Below are 18235 nucleotides of genomic sequence, written 5' to 3'. Positions count from 1 at the left end.
GCCAAAGAGCCAGGCAAATGCCTTGAATACGTAGTTCTGCTCATTTTGCTTGCTCTATGCAATTAAAACTCGAGCAGCAGGACACAAAGAGCTCTTCTATGATTCAAATACGCTCCAAATTGTATTCTTAGCAAAAAGTCTAGACGAAATTTTAATCGATTTCTCTCTCTTTTCTTATCAAAGCTGATTTCCCAATGGTGAACAAAATTTATTTTTAATTATTATTTTTTTTCGTTAGCTTCTAATCTAGTCTCTAATTGCGCCTGTCATTTAGCTACAAATTATAGCCGCGTGTTGTCTAATTTATGTTAATTTAAATGCAAACCGGCAAAACGATTCAATTTACCAAGTGTCGCATTACACAAATTAATGCCATAAACCGAGTTCGCAGTTCAACATTTAATTAGTCGCATTTGATGAGCATTTTTCAAATATTTCCCAGGACGTGCGACAACTATTTGTGAATGGGATCATGCAGGAATACAGACATTAAAGGCAATGAATTTAATAATAATATGCTATGAAAATAATACAAGTGAAACTCTAACTATCATGAGCTGCTCAACTTGAAAATACTGCTTGATTCTAATTGAACTTATATATTAAATATACACAGAATAAATATAATATATGAATTATAGGATATTTAATTTCTTGGCAGTGAATACCTAACAAAGCGTGTAATATATTTACAGCAACCAAAAAAAATATCCAATTAAAATTTATAATAAGTTATTTAATTAAATTGATATGCATAAATTGGTGCCCTTTGCTCCTATTTTTTTTTTTGTTTATCTATTTTTTTTGCTGTTTGTGTTTGTGTCATGTAATAAAACGAGTAATTAATTTGTCGTTTGGCTTGCTTTTGGTTTTAAATTAAACATTATTTGCTGTACATCTATGCCTTTAACTAGCGAAACAGCTAACGTGGCTAACGTGTGCGCGCATTGCGCTAAATAAACGCAATGAACTCGCCTGATATATCGACTAATACATGGAACTTTTGGCCAAACGTTCGAGCCAACTGGCGCCGCATAAACAACAAGCAAATTTTACAATTTGCAACGCATTGCAAATATTTTTCTGGTAAAATATGTGAAGCATTTACCCAAGCACACACACACACACACACAATCTCATATATCCTCACACACACATGGCGAATGTTTTGTGTGGGCTGTGCCACGCCTTCCGGCTATGGTTTGCTGCCACGCGCTTAGAATGTCATTTTTAATTAAGTTAAGCGCTCGTTTGAGCCCCCCCGGTTTCAGTTCATTATGTTCGCACTGCCACGCCCAGAACACCACATTCGCCCCCTTCCCCACTTGTGCCATATATTAGGCATTGCCGTATGCATTGCATGCGACGTGTAATGTGTATTTATGACAACCAAAAACTCACGACACGTAGACAGATCAGCAATTAATGCACGTGTCTGTGTCTCTCCGTGCGCGTGTATGTGTGTTTGTGTGCGTGTGTGGGTGTGCGGGTAAAGGACCGAAAACAAAAATTTGTTCAACATCGTTTAAAAATGTTTGCCAGCGCACGTTTCGTTAACTGTCAATGACACTGGCTGAAAGTGAGAACATTAAGCTCCTTAAAACTAGCAACGAGCAGCTGAAAACTAGCTGGAAATGAAGTAATTAGATTGATGAGCTCCTAAGAGCTCCAAGCGTGCTTTGTTCTCTATATACCTGGTGCAGTGAAGCGCTTTAAGTCTGCTTTAATTTCTTAAATTTACAACTGGGAGTGAACACTCGTGAAGGTAAGCTATATTTACTATCCTAAGATATGTTTAGAAATAAAAACCAATTTGATTCAATTGAAAATTTAGAGATAACTACAAGAGCTTAAAGTCTAAACTGTGGCCTAATTGGCTCAACTTAGCCAGACTTTTTATATAAATACTTAATTTTGTCTTTGAATAAATAGTTTTGTGCCAGAAACTTGATTAAGCCTTTTACCTTTTATACCCCAGAGACCCCTAATTAGACGTACTTGAAGCACACAGAAATAATCTCGCCAGGCGCTTGACTTTTCAAAGAACTCTGCGACTAGCATAAGGAAACAGCTTGAATGCATAAAGAAAAGATGTCCTCTGCTTTGATTTAATGTTTATTTAAGTGTCATTTGAAGCAAGTGTCCTTGGCTGTCGGCTTGGCAGAGCACATTCAGCCTGAAGGGTGTCTTGAAATAGCCTAGAAAAATATGTCCACGCACATTTGCTGAGGTTAAGAGCTTTCACTTTTAATCGTAAATAACTGCGCACTGTGTCAGCCTGTTGACCCTTTACATTTTTGTGATAATGAAACACTACAAAATGCCACACACACACACACACACCCGCTCATCACACACACACACATGAAGTGAACTTTAAGGCCCATAAGGTTTGCTCAACTTTAGAAGCCACAAAACATGTGCCAAGCACTTTTTGTTGTGGCAAGGCTCGCATAAATTTATAAAACGATTATAGAAGATTTCCCATCTAGAATGGGGCGAGAGGAGGCGGCACCAGGCACCCTCTCTTGCACCAAGAGCTGAGTATGCACGGGATTTGATAAGGCTTAGGTATAAATAATGTAACTGCTAAGCCTTTTGGGTATTTACGCTTGTGTTGTTAAGAAAGTTTTATGCCCAAGGCAGCGGCCAACATCAGCTTACCTGAAATGAGAGTAAAGCGAAAGAGAGAGAGAGATGGGATTAGATTGTGCGAGCAAGTGAGAGTACAAATTAGTCAGTGTTGTTATTTGGCAACAAGTTTATTTTTACTCTTATTCTGCTATTTCCTTTTCTGTTTATACAGAATTTGCTTAGCAGCGCTAGTTGTGCTCTTGTAAAATAATATTTGGCCACAACAAAGTGCATTTAATTAAGCTAAGAATGAAATTCAGTCGGCAAAAGGGAGTTAAGCGAAAGCAACAAACGAGCGAAACTATCCAAGAGATGTGCTGGACTTTTTGAATACCCTGTAAAGCAAGTGCGAAGCACAAAAGTTGGAAAAATGAACAGGAAATATTATGAGCCATTTTTATTATCACAGAAGAAGTTGGAGCTCGATAAACGAATGCCCGAGAAACTTATTCATTCAGTCGATGCTGAAACAATATTTATTTTTATTTAGTTTCTATTTCTATTTCTAATACCCATTAAAAATACAAAATAATACCAAATCAACTAAAATGAAAATAAAATTTCCTAAAAATACAATTTAATCTTTTTAATATAATCACACTTCTAATTCCAGCCCAGCAAACCCGTCTATAACTTATTCCAGGGCATGGCTGGTAAATAAGACAATACAGTGACAGACTGGGAGCGGCAGTGAGAGTGGGAGATTTGTCTCTTCCTGTTTCACTTGAAGGGCTGCCTTAGTTATTGTTGGGGCTGCAGCAGCACAGTTGTTGCTGTCGTTGCAGTCGTTGTTGTTGCAGCGCTGGCTCATTATTTAGCAGACTGATTAAATTAGAATGCGCTCTCACACAGACACACACTGGCATTATTTGCATGTAAATGCAGCGTGTGAGCGAGATGGCAACAGGCAATTGGAGTAGCAGGAACGGAATACTGGAATGCGAGCTGGGGCAACGTTTGCTGTCAGTGCATGAAGACGAAGCTGTTTTAATGAGTTGGCAATTAGCATATCACAGCACACACACACACACACACACACATGCATACATCCATGCATGTACTGACAATCAACAACAAAAACACACACACACACACACACACATGCACAGGCGCAAGTATGTATATCTTTTTTGCCTTGCTTAGCTGCAATTGCGCTCCATGGAGTGTGAGGTTTTTGTTTCATATTATTTTTGCACTCTTTGTTTGTTTATTTGCTGCTGTTGGTGTTGTTTTATTTGTGGCATACGTTTAAAGTTGCATATTTAAAAAGTTTTTCGACAGCAACAACAATAGTAGCAGCCACACCAAATCATCAGTTGCAAAATCTTTAATATATGTGGCGCTGAAATGTATGCTACGAAAAAGTTAGCTCGCCGCCAAGAGCAGCGGCAGCTTGTAATCCAGCCTGCCTATACCTGTGTGTGTGTGTGTGCGTTTGCTCGCACACTTAAAGTTTTATTTTGAAGCGTCTTAACCTCAAAAGTTCTGCGCTTACAAATGCATGTAAGAAAAAAATAACTGCGTCCTCCTCCTGCAATGCCGTCCGCATAAACGTTTTATGCAAAATTTGTTATTGTTTACATGCACGCACACAGAGACACACATACACGCACGCACACACACGCCGACATGATTAAAAACCGTACAACACACATGGTAAACAACATGAAATTTTACAAGTAGCCCACATTTCGCCAGTGGCATAAAAAAAAATAAAAGGATTCAGGGTCTAGCATTCTAAGAGCTGCTAGACTGGCAAATACTCTGTTATGCTATATAAATATATATATTTTATAAATTATTTTTATATATAAGCAAAAGTTATTCATATTCAAATATTGCATATTCACTTTGAATATGGCAAGTTTAAATTTATATAAAAATATCTATAAAATACATGTACAACATGCTCTTCCTCAGACAATATATAACCAGTCAGATATATATCATTATTACTTCTGCTGATACACTTTTCGTATTACCTAACTAGGTCATGCTGCCTTAAATTTCTGCAGGGTATATCAATTGTATTTTTCCCATGTCTTTTTTTTCCCGGATGTTTTTAGCTCTTTTATTAGAAAAGTTTACACCTTTTGTTGTTGTTGTTTCACGTTGTTTTCGTTGGCCACACACGTGCGACTAACATTTTAAATAAAAGCTTTAATCTTATAAATTTATACTAAATATACGAAAATCAAATGCTTTATGCAGGCAGAGCAGAGCATGATAAATTATTTGTGTTGATTGATTGATATTTAACAGAGAGAAAAATTGGAATTCTTGTAATAAATTTGCGTCGAGCCTAAGCACAATATACACTCATCTATTACGCACACACACGCCCACAACTTGGCTTGGCTGACATTGTAATTTGGCAAATTCGTAGCGTAGCAAAACCATACGTAATTCACCTTTGATTATCGCGAGTGTCAATTTGTCTAAAGGTCATGAATTTGCCGTTTAGCTAATTAATAGTCAACCGATGTCAAAGACGATGAGGCTCACAGTTACATACATATATAGATGTGTGCGAGTGTGTGTGTGTGTGTGTGTGCTGGGCGTGTTGAGACATCAACTGTGCGCACATGCTCACACGTCTGGAGCACATTTGTCTGTCTCCTGGCGTCACGTGGGCTGAGTTAACAATTTAATTAAAGGGCGAAAAGCAACACGAGCTTTAAGTGACACTCGAATGTTTTTTGTTTTCTTTGTTTTTGCAGACAGACGTTTGCACATTGTCAATTGCATGGTATTTAACTAACTGCAGCTATATGTAACGGTTAGTAACATTTAATTGAACTTAAAACAATTCCAAAGTTATTTAACATAATATTTAATTAGCTCTTGGAAAGTTTCAAGCGCACAGATTCATAATAAATAGATGTGCCTGGATAGATAAACAGACAAGTTGTCAGTTCGCAGCACTAATCACGTTAACTGTTGACGTGTAAACTTCATTTGAAGCTGAAGGGCTGGGTGGAGGGTGAGGACAGTTTTAGCCTACGGCTGACGACAACAACAACAACAACAACAGCAATAAGAGGATGAAAACGAAGTTGGAATTTAATTAAAAGTTTAAAGCATAGGTTTTTTGTGTGTGTGCGTGTGTCCTTCCCGGTTGTGGCCCGGCTTAGCCGACAGATACGCAACGTCAAAGATAATAAATTTATGTAAATTATGACACTTTTAGTAATTAAAAGTTACGTGCACAAGTAACAAGAATACGCAATGTTGATTAAAGTCGGCCTTCAAGGGGATTTAAACTGAATACAGACGTACATATATTTGTGTGTGAGTGCGTGTGTGTGTGTGTAAAGCATTTGAAATGTATCTAGAGTTTATATTTGATGAATTTCGTACTTTTTTCTTTGCATTCCCGTTTTCTCTTTTGCTTTTGCTTTTCCTTTTTTTGTTTTGCGCCTTTTGCTTTATTTTGCCATTTATCGCATCATCAAACATTTTGATGTTGATTTATGGTAAATATATTTCTTGGCAGCAGCAACAGCAACAGCAACAGCATCAGCATCAACAACTAACCAAAAGTGTCTGCCTCAGAGCCGTGAAATGAGCTAACACCGTGGGCAAACAGAGACCCCAAATAAACGCAAGTGAATTGTTCCGACTCGAACAACAACAACAATAAAAAGAAAACCTCAATTCAAAGAATTGCTAAAAAATCTTAGAGAGTATATATAGGAATGTTTTTATTTTGCCCTCTCTTTTCTCTTCTATTTCACTCATTCATTCATCTTGAGCTGTGCTCTGTGTCATTCATTTCATTTCGTTTTGGGAGTTTCGGGAATTGTGTGCAAGCGATTTGCTTGCAGAATGAAATGCTCGAGTGGCCTTCATCAGCTCGGCATCTCAACGTTCACTGGCATCATCGTTATCGTTATCATTGCCATCATCATCATCAACATTATCATCATTTTTATCATCTGTTCGATTCGTAGTTTATATTACAAAAGTTTTCTATAATTTATTTTCATTGCGTTTCGCATTTTCGTTTTGGGTATTTATTCATTTGAAATTTGATTTTTATTTGACATGTTGACAGGCTAAGGGAATACGAACGAATTCCCGTTCGGAATTCGCCGTCTCATTTGGAAATATGCCCTCAGAATTGCCAGCGTGTCCAGCGTCAACTGTCAAATGTGAGTTGAAAAGTCCTGCTGCCAGTTTTTCCCTCATTAAGCCACAAACTTTTCCCATATGAGAGGAAGAGAGAGAGAGAAAAAACAAAAAAATACGAAAAAACTAATTAATATGTTGAACAGGTAAATTGACTTGGGCTTCACTGTACAGTGAGGGCAGGGCCAACCGACCAACTAAGTTCAACTGGGAAATGAGCATTGAGCAAACACAATTTTTGCATTAATTATGCAAAAACTTTGAGGTGCACATTCTCATTTGAATGGAAGTGAATGTGGTGGATGAGTGTGTATGTGGGCATGTGAGCATGGGTGTGAGTGAGAGTGCATACCCTGTATGAAATAAAGTTATTAAAAGGATCATTAATAATACAGAGCTGTTGAGCGTATGCACTTGAGAGAGAATTGTTAATAATATTCCATTTGTATGCAATCAATTGAGTATGTAATAATTTACATTCAAAAGGGAAACAGCTAAAGATAATAGAGCATATATAACACAATGATATATATTTATTAACATTCAACTACTTTAGTTTCATTACAGAGCATCTCTAGTCTATCACTCTCGCATATAGCCGACCACAGCTGACATCATTCTATATATTTTCTTATTTTTATGTACATTTTGCGCTTATAATTCGCACACAGCTAACCACTTAAGTGTGTGTGTGTGTGTGTGTGTGTATTTTGGGTGGTTTATTGGATTTTATTAATTAAAATTGGATGCTGTTTGGTTTGCCAGCGCGTCATAGCGTGTGTGAGTAGGTATGTATGTGTGTAACTGTGTGTGTGCGTGTGTGTGTGTGTATGTGTGTCAATAAATTGCACATGTAATTAAACAGCAGTGTAAATTTCCGGCTGACTGCTAAACAAGTGCTTAATATTTAATGAGTTGTGTCTAGAAATTATTTCGCTGACAGAAACTGAGGAGAATTTATGCTTCAAGGCGAAAACAACTTTGAGCGGCAACCACACGATTTCTCAGATTCTCTTCAGTTACGACTTTCTGCACTCTCTCTCTCTCTCTCTCTCTCTCTCTTGCTTTTACTTTGCGGTAGCTGTTGAAGCAACCAAAGCGTGCCAAAGGACATTTATCACAATCAATACACGACTGCAGCTTCATTCTGGGCTGCCCTCTGGCGCTGCTCAACTGCCACTGCCACAGCCACAGCCGCAGCCGCAGCCAGTGCACAGAGAGAGTGAAAGAGAGAGAGAGAAATAGTGAAAGAGTTCTGTAAAGAGGTGGCAAGCGTTTCGTATTTCTATATCTGTTTATCTCTGGTTTCCCGTGCAGTTTTCTGTGCTTACACGGATCATTGAGCAACGCGGATGCGGAAAACGCGAGAGCTATGCACTTCACAAGTTCAAGTCCCCGCCCCTCCCCCCTACGTCCAGTTGCATGCAACAACTCGAGCATAATGAAGTTATGCGTGTGCTGCAAAGAGAGCTTAGAAAAAATTGTTATTAGCAGCAACTACTAAAGTGCTGCCACTGCAAAAACAAGTTATGAAAACGGCCATTGATTGCCTCTATTTCCAATGCAGCGAACCGACTTCCCGCCGACTGCCGACTGCCGACTAGCCCAGTTGCTAGTCAGGTTCACTTAAAAGCCACTGAGCGAATCAGTTCAGGCAGCCAGCATATCCCATCCGAGTGGCTGAACGAGCGTTATGCCTGACTAGCTAACAAGCAGATAAGCAGCAATTGGAGCCTTAAAGCGCAACGCACTAAGGTTATCAATTAGAATCTATGCGTGCTGTATGAGTGGAATATATCAACAAAGTAATTCAAGCTAACGTAAAGCTAGATTTTATCAAGACAATATCAGAGCTTATCATAAAGCCAAACTGAGTAAATGATTTTTATATATCTTATATCATATTCCTATACCCCAAATTCTTATTTCCAATAAGTTTCTCAACTCTTAGTTTGCTTTCCGCTTATCAAGATTTATTTCCCGCTGAAATTGAAGCAAGATATTTAAAAATTTTATAAATTTATTTCAACTCTATGCGCGCACAATAAGTTAACCACATGCCGAAATGGCTTGGGAAATGTTTTGATGTCTGTTCAGAGTTTGCTGTGCCAGCCATTTCGTAGCTGAAAGCCTTCCATCATCTCCGAGCAGTCGAAACTTGATATCCGGCTTAAGTTTTGTGGCTTTAATGTGTGCAAAGTTTTGCCTTTTGGCATTGCAATTATGGCAAAGTTCGTCTGTCGTCTAGCTTAATGGGTCTTCGTGTGGCATGTCTCTCGCCTGTCTGAGTTCAAGTTCAGCTAAGCTGCAAATTTCCACTAGGTTTGTCTTAACAAAACATGACAAGGCGACATTAAGTTGTCAGGCGTAAATTCAATTCGATTTTTCATAAATTTGGGGTTGGGGTTACTTGGGTCAGTCCATTGAATTACATGTATTGTTGGCCACTGGCAAACGGGGTCAGCTGCATAAATAAACTCAGTTTGTGACACGAATCCACTGTACCCCAACGCTCCATTGTGCTGCCCTCTCTCTCTCTCTCTCTCCCTTTCTCCTTCTACCATTCAGTGAGGGAAATTGCAATTGAATTGTGCAGCTGACAGGCAGGCGCAGGTTGAGTCAGGTCGCGAACAGTTTGTCAATTGTAGGCGGCATTTTGGGTGGCTCGAACGAAGCAGTAGTGCAGCGGTGCAGTGGAGCAGCGGTGCAGTGGTGCAGTGTTGCAGAGGTGCATCGGCACTGGCATGTTGCCATTCACTTTTCGTACCGTTTACTGTGCGGGTAATGGTAATTGTAATTGTAATTGAATATTGATCGATTACGATGACAACGCTGAAGCCTGACACTGAGCCATGACTGATGATGATCAGCTCAAGAGCAGTTTGTGCAGCAGCAGGTTGTAAATTTTCATTGCTCTTCGCCACTTTTATCCAGCATGCAGAGCAAGCACTCAAAGTACGCACACACACGCAGACACGCCACTTTCTTGATACAAATTTACATATAAAAATGCATTTCTCCTGTTTTTTCCTCAATTTTTTTGCAATTTTCTGCAAGAGCTGGCAAATATTTTGCTATTGCTTAACAAAAAGGCTCCAGCGGTTGCCGTGTATGTATAACAAACACACACATACACACAGAATCATAATTGCACTTACTATGCGTGTGTGTGAGTGTGTATGTGCTGCATTGAGTGAAATTGATTCCAGTTAAAGCTGACCAAAAACCGAGAACCGAGAGAGCTGAAGAGAACGAGCGTAGGCAACAGAAGCAGGCAATCAGACACGTGCGTTGGTTGAGCCTGCTCCACCTGCCAAAGGGCTGCGCTGAAAGGTATGCAACAAAAATTTGCTGTCGAGCGCGACATGAACAACAACAGCAGACGTGACAGCGCTGAGGCAAACAATGTTGTCACACAACGCGGATAATATTTGCCAGCAAAAGACAATGACAAAAGCGATGCCAGCGGCAATACAACAACAGCTACAACAAGAACAATAGCCAGGAGCAGCAATGGCAACGGCAACAGCAACTGCAACTGCCTCAAGTTGTTTGCATTTGCTGGCAGTTGCACTCAATGTTGTGTCAGCCACATTAACACCTACTTGCCACGCACAGCGACACCTACTCCGCTCACTCACATATGCCACACTCCCACTCCTCCCCTCTATCGCTCGCTCATGTTGCTCACAGCTGCTGTCAATACAATTCTTTATATTTCTTATTATTTGATGTCAAGCGGCATTTGGAGAGTTTAAAACTAATTGACATGGAAATGCCAAGACATGCACAGACACATTTATATAAATGTGTGTATGTGTATGTGTGTGTGTACTGGATATATAACCCTGTAAATGCGAGCAAATGTATATATATTTCGCTTACATTTCCTGCTACATTCAGCTCGCTCTTTTTCTCTATTGTGCGCACTGCAACTGAGCCTGACACACACACACACACACAATTCTAAATTTGTATCTACTTTGGCAAAATGTTAAAATATATGCAAATAAAATAAGCATTTCTTCTGACTATTTGTCAGACCCTTTAGAGCAATGGCTGGGGCTGACGGGGGGTGCCGATACCCATTGTGAGTGCTGCGTGTTGCATGTTGCACAATGCTTCGTGCCACGCACAGGCAGCAAATGCAACAAGAACAGCCAGCATTAGGAACTGCTAGGGCCATTAAACAGCCAAGCTGCTGCTCCTGCTCCTGCTGATACTCCTGCTTCTGCTGCTAATGCTGCTGCTGCTGCTCCTGCTGCCTTTGTTGTGTTGTTCTGTTGCCCCCCAGCAGTTTGCTGGTATATAGGCTACACTTCATTTTCTGACTAGGTAAAAACAGACTTAAGCACTTGTCCTATATGCCAGGCAGATTTTTCAATACATTCAACATAAGCTCTTCGGAAAGAAACTTTATGAAAAGCGCCAACTCTGCATAGTTTTGCATTTTATTTCTATATATTTAATATTATAATTAGTTCTACATTGGTTTTTGCTTTGTTATTAAAAATTTTGACTATTTAAAGTGAAGTTTTAGTAGTGAACTAAGAATTTAAAAGAAATTTTGATTACTTTTACACCTTATGTTATTTCCTTCTATTTTAAGTTTTTACTGCTTACAGATCAGAAGCTTAAAGCTATGTCTTATATATTAACATTCATATATTTGCACACAAATACATTAAAATTCTTTCATTTCGCCTTTATAGCATCCACTTTCTACAGGGTATTAGCTAGTCAATCATTGGCATAACTTCTGCCTGTAAAGTTTTTCTTTTCATTTTATTGCAATGGCTGTCAACACATGGTTGCTGCACATATATTTGTATATAAGTATGTGTGTCCCTATATGTTTTTCTATGTGTTTCTGTGTGTATGTGCGTGTGTGTGTGTGTGCTCTGCGGCTCTGTTTACATTTGATTTGCTCGATTCGCCTGTGAGGGTTGTTGACTCTTGTGCCGTATGCCATCCTCTATCTTCTGTCTGTATTTGCCAGCGATTCTGGCCATGTTTGTTTATTGAAATAGCAGCAAGAGCTGACTACGATATTGTTGTTGCCCTGCTTAGCCGCTTACTTTGCCAACTGTCAACAATGCAGTCTGTCTTCGAGCCTCAACTTCAACTTCAGCTTCAGCATCAGCTTCTACTTTAACGCATTGTTAAAATACCCTTTGCACCATTCACACGATTTTAATTAGTTGCCAAAGCCAATTAAATGGCTGCAAACAAAACTTAACCCAAAAAAGGCGCATTATTTTGGCTTTAGAATTTTCCATGTTAGCTGCACGAATTTGCACAAGCTCGAGTGCACCAACATGAAAAAAAGTCACAGAAAGAGAGAGAGAGAGCGAGATGGGGAGTATGATGGCAATAATTTCTCATTAATTTGTGCCGACTTAGCTCTGTATATCCACACACACATACATATATTAACATTAATTTAAAGCCGCCTACTTGCTGCTGCAACACACGGCTAAATACGATAAAGTCGACGTTGCAACATTGCCGCGTCGCATGTGGCACTCAAATGGCCAGGTAAAAATGCTCAGCCAAACACGAACCAGCTTTATGTGCTAAACAGCAACTACAGTAAACTCAGTTTATAATTAACCATGTGCGCTGCTAGATTTCTTTGATAAAAGCCAACAGGTACATATATTGCACTCTGAAATGTTCTGTAAAAGCTCGAGAAAGATTAAAAATACATGTATTGTGCTCTATGATTTATAATCTGATAATCCCTAGTTTCATTGTGGCAATTGCGATAGTATCTTTATTGATAATTTTGTTAAAGTATTTCTTTGTCTAAAATGGAAATTTATATACTTGAAATAAAATACAAAATATATGAAAATTTTAATTATTAAATTATTGTTGTCTTTTATACTATTCAGCTCATATCTTAAATATATTTTGCATATATTTTATTTTATTTTAATTATATTATCATTATAACAGCAGCAGCTGTTACTATCAATAAAACAGTTTTCATATTTTTTGCATTAATTATATATATTTATCTACATCAAATATATAAATTGCTTTACTGAGCTGCCTTTCAAATAGTTTTACGATTATATTATATATTTTTATTTAAAGCGTAATTCAAACATGCTATGTATAGGCACGTAAAAAAAAAACAAATTACAAAATAAAATCAATTCAAATCGCTTTTGGCTACAATTAAATGTGCATCACACTGCATGCAGTTTGTTAGTTGACAACAATTTAAATAGCCAAAGGGCAAACAAAAATTTAGTTAGGAAAAACGAAAAGAAGGAAAGAATGTTGCCTTCAAGCCAGTTGAGGATATTCAACGAACAGGTGATTTCTTTCTTTTTGCTATGCCGTTGCAACTTTGTACAACATGTGAGAGAAACTGTAAACAATTGCTTTGGGTCTAAATCAAAATTAATGCATAGCTTTTATGCAGCTTGTGGAGCACCTGAAAAGAATGCAGCCATAAATTTGCAATGCTTAAGAGGGAGAGACAGAGAGAGAGTGAGAGGCAGCGCATGTGAAAGAGAAAAATGTACGCACGCATAGCATATGTGAAATTTTGTGTGTGCTTTCACTTGTTAACGTAAGCGATTTAGCTTGTTTTAGCTTCAAGCTCTAGTTTTTTCCCTTCCTCGGGTTGGCCATAAGATGGAAGGCATAAAACTAGCTCCTCTGCGGCAGGCACAAATTCTTGGGCAAGAGTCAAGCGCTGCAGTTGACCCAAATTTGTGGCAAGCTACTCGGCAGCAGCAGCAGCAGCAGCTAAAAAATGCATAAAGCTATGTGAGCTGGCTGCAACTTAGTTGTGGCTGCATGGCTGTGGCACCTCCCTGGTGACAGCTAATGAGTTTAAGTTCTCGACCCGTTGCCGCACACAATTGACAGTTGCTGTCGTGGCGCGCACCGGGTGGGGAGACAAGTGCTGGAGCACATGCATTTACACCTTCCAAGCCAGCGGGAGTGCAATACAATTGCGCCTGGGGGAGCAACAATTGCTGGCTGCAGCAGTGACAGCAGCAGGTGGTTTGTTATGGCAACACAACTGAATTTCAATTGTCAATGGTTGCCTTATTGTGCAATGCAGCACAGGCAGTCCAGGTAGTCCAGGTAGTCCAGGCAGCAGCCATGGCATTTCTGGCCCTGTACAATGTTGACGGCCAGCAAATTGCGTTAATTAAACATATATTCGAGCCATGTCCTGTTCGAGCCGTCGCCAGGGCTTAATGAAATTACATTACACAAAATGGCGCTCTGGCGACGGCGTCCGAGAATGGCCAAAGTGAAAACAAAGAAATCTGCGAAATGACATACAAAAAAAAGAAAGAGGCACACGCACACAGCGACAGCGCGAAAAGACTTCGACTTTAACTGTTCGCGCCCGCAGGATGTCAGCGTTAATAGAGAGTGAGAGAGAGAGAACGGCAGAGATCTGTAAAAAGATGCAGAGAAATGGCAAGGCAATCAGTGAGTGAGAGCGAGAGAGAGAGAGAGAGAGAGAGAGAGAGAGCGCTGCACATTCAAATTGAATTAAAATTCCATTTGCCGTTGTCGCTTTGCTTAACAATTTTATTTGCCAGCCCGCCTTGGCTCCACTCTCTCCCGCTCTCTTTCTCTCTCTGCCTTCCGTCTTCCAAGTTGCCAACTTCGATTATTTTTCTGTACCAACTTATTTCACATCGAATGCCAGTTGACTGATTGCGCGACGCAAAGGGAGCCGCAACTGAATGTTGCAATATAATTACAAACTGTGCACGGCCCTGGCCATAAATTAAACACAAATTTTCTTAATTAAAGCTGTCGAAAAGGCAACCAAAACTTTTCGCACCCATAAAAAGCAGAGGCGCAACAACTGCCAATTTGGCACATTTCTTGCGAGCCAAAGTTTGCTCTGGTTTGGGCGTGTATTTGTTTATGTTTAACTACATTTTACACTCCTTGTATGTGTGTGTGTGTATTAATTTAAAACCGTAACTTGGTCAAGGCGGAATGCTAATAGCAAGTTCCTGGCACAAACTTTACCCTCAGCCTAGCTTAGCTCAGCTCAGCTCAGTAGTTCGTCTTTCAAGACGGCGCTCCGTAGGCGGCGTCTAAGCAGCTCAACGGAACTCATTAAAAGCAGAAGCTCGCGCAAAAAGCTTGTCAATAAACAGCATTACGAAGCGACTTCAACTTGAACACAAACCGACCTAGAATATACCCTGTAATTTGTGTGATTAGTAATAAGCTTACATATTTGTATGCGGCATTCAGGATTTTTTTTTCAGCTGAAAAGTAGGCAACATTATATTTAAAAGGGCATTAGAGTTTCTGGAGAAGATATAATATAAATATATATAAATCTTATGCAATATTTTTACTAATATTCTTAATTATTAATTATTCTAAATTATCAAGAATAGTTACAATTATTTATTAGCTTTTATTATCCATATTTATACTATTAATATAATAATAAAATATATAATATTTATAATAATATAAATGTATATTATTTATCTAGAGTATAACTATTTTTTCTTGACTCTTTATATATCATATTATATATTATATTATTAATGAATTGAATTTCTCTGTTGCCAAGACCATTAGTTAGGCTGATGCGAACCTCTTCTAGATACACATTTACACAAATTATTAAAAACTACTAAAAAAACAGCAGAATTTACAGACTGAGTCGAACACTAAATCTCTCTTAATTTGCGTTTCTTGTGTTGTTAAATGTAAAATTAAAATAAAAGCGTTTCGCGTAATTTTGTTATAAAATCACCTTACAAAAAACTCATTGAGCCTCAAGGCAATCGCTTTTAAAAATAGAAACAATGATGAAAAGACAGTGGCAGCTTCCTGCTCAGCAGCTTACCCTTCAATAGAATTTGGTTAAGAAATTCATTTAATTTTGTTCCTTCTTTTTTTTTGTCAAAGGAAACATTTATGCTCGGCATTCTTTACTTTTTTCTATTTTTTTTTTTGTTCTGTTCTGTGGGCAGTCGAGGAGTTGATAATTAAAACGCACAAAATGCCGCCGACATCGTAACAAGACAAACAGCGCGTGCGTTGCCCGTGGGCCGTGGGGCAAACGAGCAGCGAAACGTGTCAAAATAGACAGCAGCAAAACACCACAGACCCTTCTGAGACGTTCTTGCCAAACCCTACTCTAAAACTCTGAAAGACAAGTCAGCCCAAAATAATAAAATCCGAATGAAAGCAAAAAAAAAGAAGATGAAGAAAAACAAGAAAGAACTTTGACAAATTGATGCTGATGAATTCTTGAGTTTCATTTTGTGTTTGCTGCTTGCCTAATTAAGCGCAAAAGTGTTGCATAATTTTTCGTCGGCGACGCTAGTCATGCAAATTGAAAGCGTTTCTTAATACCCTGTAAACGTTAGGCAAGCACAGAGGGCTTTACGGCATTAATTTGCTGTTTCAAGTTGATTTCTTAGGCAAATGGGCTTAGAGTTGAGCGAGACTCAAATAGTTACTTTAGTAAGCAAAAACAAATAAATAATAATATAATTATATTGAGTAAACAAATAAATATAGATATAGAGCACTATATAATTAACATTCAATTGCAATTTTAATGCCAATTTCTTCTTCTCATTTCAAATTCAGCTTTGGTTGGGTTTCTAATTGCATTAAAGCTGCAACAGTTTGACAACAGAATTATCAATCCATAGTTAGCATATTGAGCTGAATATTTCATTTCCATGCCATGCAGCTGTAACGTGAGTGCTAATGAGATAAGGGCAAATGGCAATGGCATTTGCAAACTGTATAAAATTCTATTAAATTTCTTAGATAAATCATCTTAAGTTTGCGCTTTGTATGGGCCACGAGTTAAGCGCCTTAAATGCGTTCAACTAAAATCTCATCAAATGCCTTTCAATTAAACTAAATCGCTCAGTTTGCGCTGTGCAGCGCTAAATAATGAAAGTAATGAAAGTCTCTACTGCTGCGTACTACGTACACACACACAGACACACACACACTTACACACTCTCAACCTCTCCTTAGCTCACGTTGTTCTCAATGAATGAGCGTGCGCTTGGTTTAACCATTTAGATAAAGTTTTATGGCACACCAACGGCAACAGTTTTAAGGGTGTGTGAGTGACTCTGCGAGTATGTGTGTGAGTGTGTATGTGTGTGCGTGTGTGTGTGCTACTTAACTGTCACATCAACGTTGTTATCCTTTGCCGCCTTCGTTTGACAAAGTTTCCCAACAAAAAAGGAAAAGCTTAGCGTGTGCACAGCATATTGAAAACAGAGCGTGGAAAAACGTCACATTTTCACCTGATGGGTAATCGATAATAAGTACCAAATACCCAGCACTTATGTGGCCCGCACACATTAGAGCGAAACCCCAAGCTAAAAAACCTACAATCCAAACTTTTGCCCGGAGGCTGAAAACTTTTCGCTTTGAAAATAATAAATGAAGAAAAAAATCTCTTTTTTTTTTCAGTTTGATGACACGATCCCATTCCGAGTTTCATAATATTTTTTTTGGCCAGCTGAGGCGGCTCTTAAGTGGGCGTAACTTGTGACCAAGGACGACCACTTAGCTGTTAAATGACAAGTTTATACACCTACGCGTACTTGCTCTGCCTGCACCCTAATGCCCAGCCACTTAGCTGGACAACGACGACCAAGTTTCTAAGCTTAAGTGTTGCGTGGCTTAGGATTCTCGTAAATTTCAATTTGAAAATATCTGCCAGACTCGAGTAAATCATTCAATTTGCCTGAGGCCACAACTGAACTAAAATATCTTTGCTTGCATTTGTATTCCCATGAGAATCTCTTGTGTTTTCAGCAATTATATGGAATTTAGTTAGAAACATATAAGTTTAATTTATAATATAATCCAATTTATTATGAAAATAAGCTACTATATGGAGCATGAATAAATAAATACCTAGGAGGAAAATGGCTTTAGTTTAGCTCAAGTCAAAGTCAATTGATTTAAATTTAATTAATTATGCACTCTGGCATTTCACTCACTCAATTTACACGGCATTTCATCAATTATTCCATCTACTTGATCTATATAAATATGTTGGCGAATTCGCGTGTAAAATACAGCTGCAATCATCAACTCTCTGTCACAATGTTGAACTTTACAGGTTGTTAAGCGATTTCTTGGCTATCATAAATATTTTGTCTAAAAGTTAGACAGCTCTATAAACGCGAGCACAGCACACACACACACACACTCACACATGCACGCATACAGTCACATATACACATTTTCGAGTATTTGTTAGATTGTAAAGTTTGCGCTTTTTTCGGTTGGGTAGATTTACGCATTTGTTGATAACAAAGTTTTAAGCTGCGCAAATAACTGTGCAATACACTCGCACACTCGCACACACACACACACACACGTAGATACACCTGCAAATAAATGCAACTGTAAATTGTAACGCAAGTGAACAAATATCAAGTGAGAGTTAAATATTTGTGAGTGGGTA

General features: G+C 38.6%; 3 protein-coding genes across 6 annotated transcripts in view; 1 reads left to right on the top strand and 2 right to left on the bottom strand.

Moving 5' to 3' along the window:
- The window catches only part of dom (domino helicase), a 131514-nt gene extending 125297 nt beyond the window's left edge, over positions 1-6217 (top strand). Inside the window, exon 16 of the mRNA XM_089262347.1 lies at positions 6134-6217. Coding sequence (XP_089118473.1) covers positions 6134-6202 — 69 coding nt within the window. The 3' untranslated portion in view covers positions 6203-6217. The remainder of the gene's footprint in view (positions 1-6133) is intronic.
- Sdc (Syndecan) overlaps positions 1-18235 on the bottom strand; it is a 137219-nt gene that overhangs the window by 35140 nt on the left and 83844 nt on the right. The gene's annotated exons all lie outside the window — the stretch shown is intronic.
- The window catches only part of cv-2 (crosveinless 2-secreting protein), a 141457-nt gene that overhangs the window by 85892 nt on the left and 37330 nt on the right, over positions 1-18235 (bottom strand). The gene's annotated exons all lie outside the window — the stretch shown is intronic.

Source organism: Drosophila navojoa, chromosome 5 (genome assembly GCF_054131105.1).
Source record: "Drosophila navojoa isolate 15081-1374.11 chromosome 5, UAZ_NAV_1.0, whole genome shotgun sequence".
In the NCBI taxonomy this organism is placed as follows: Eukaryota; Metazoa; Arthropoda; class Insecta; order Diptera; family Drosophilidae; genus Drosophila; species Drosophila navojoa.
This window is presented reverse-complemented; position numbering and strand designations above follow the sequence as displayed.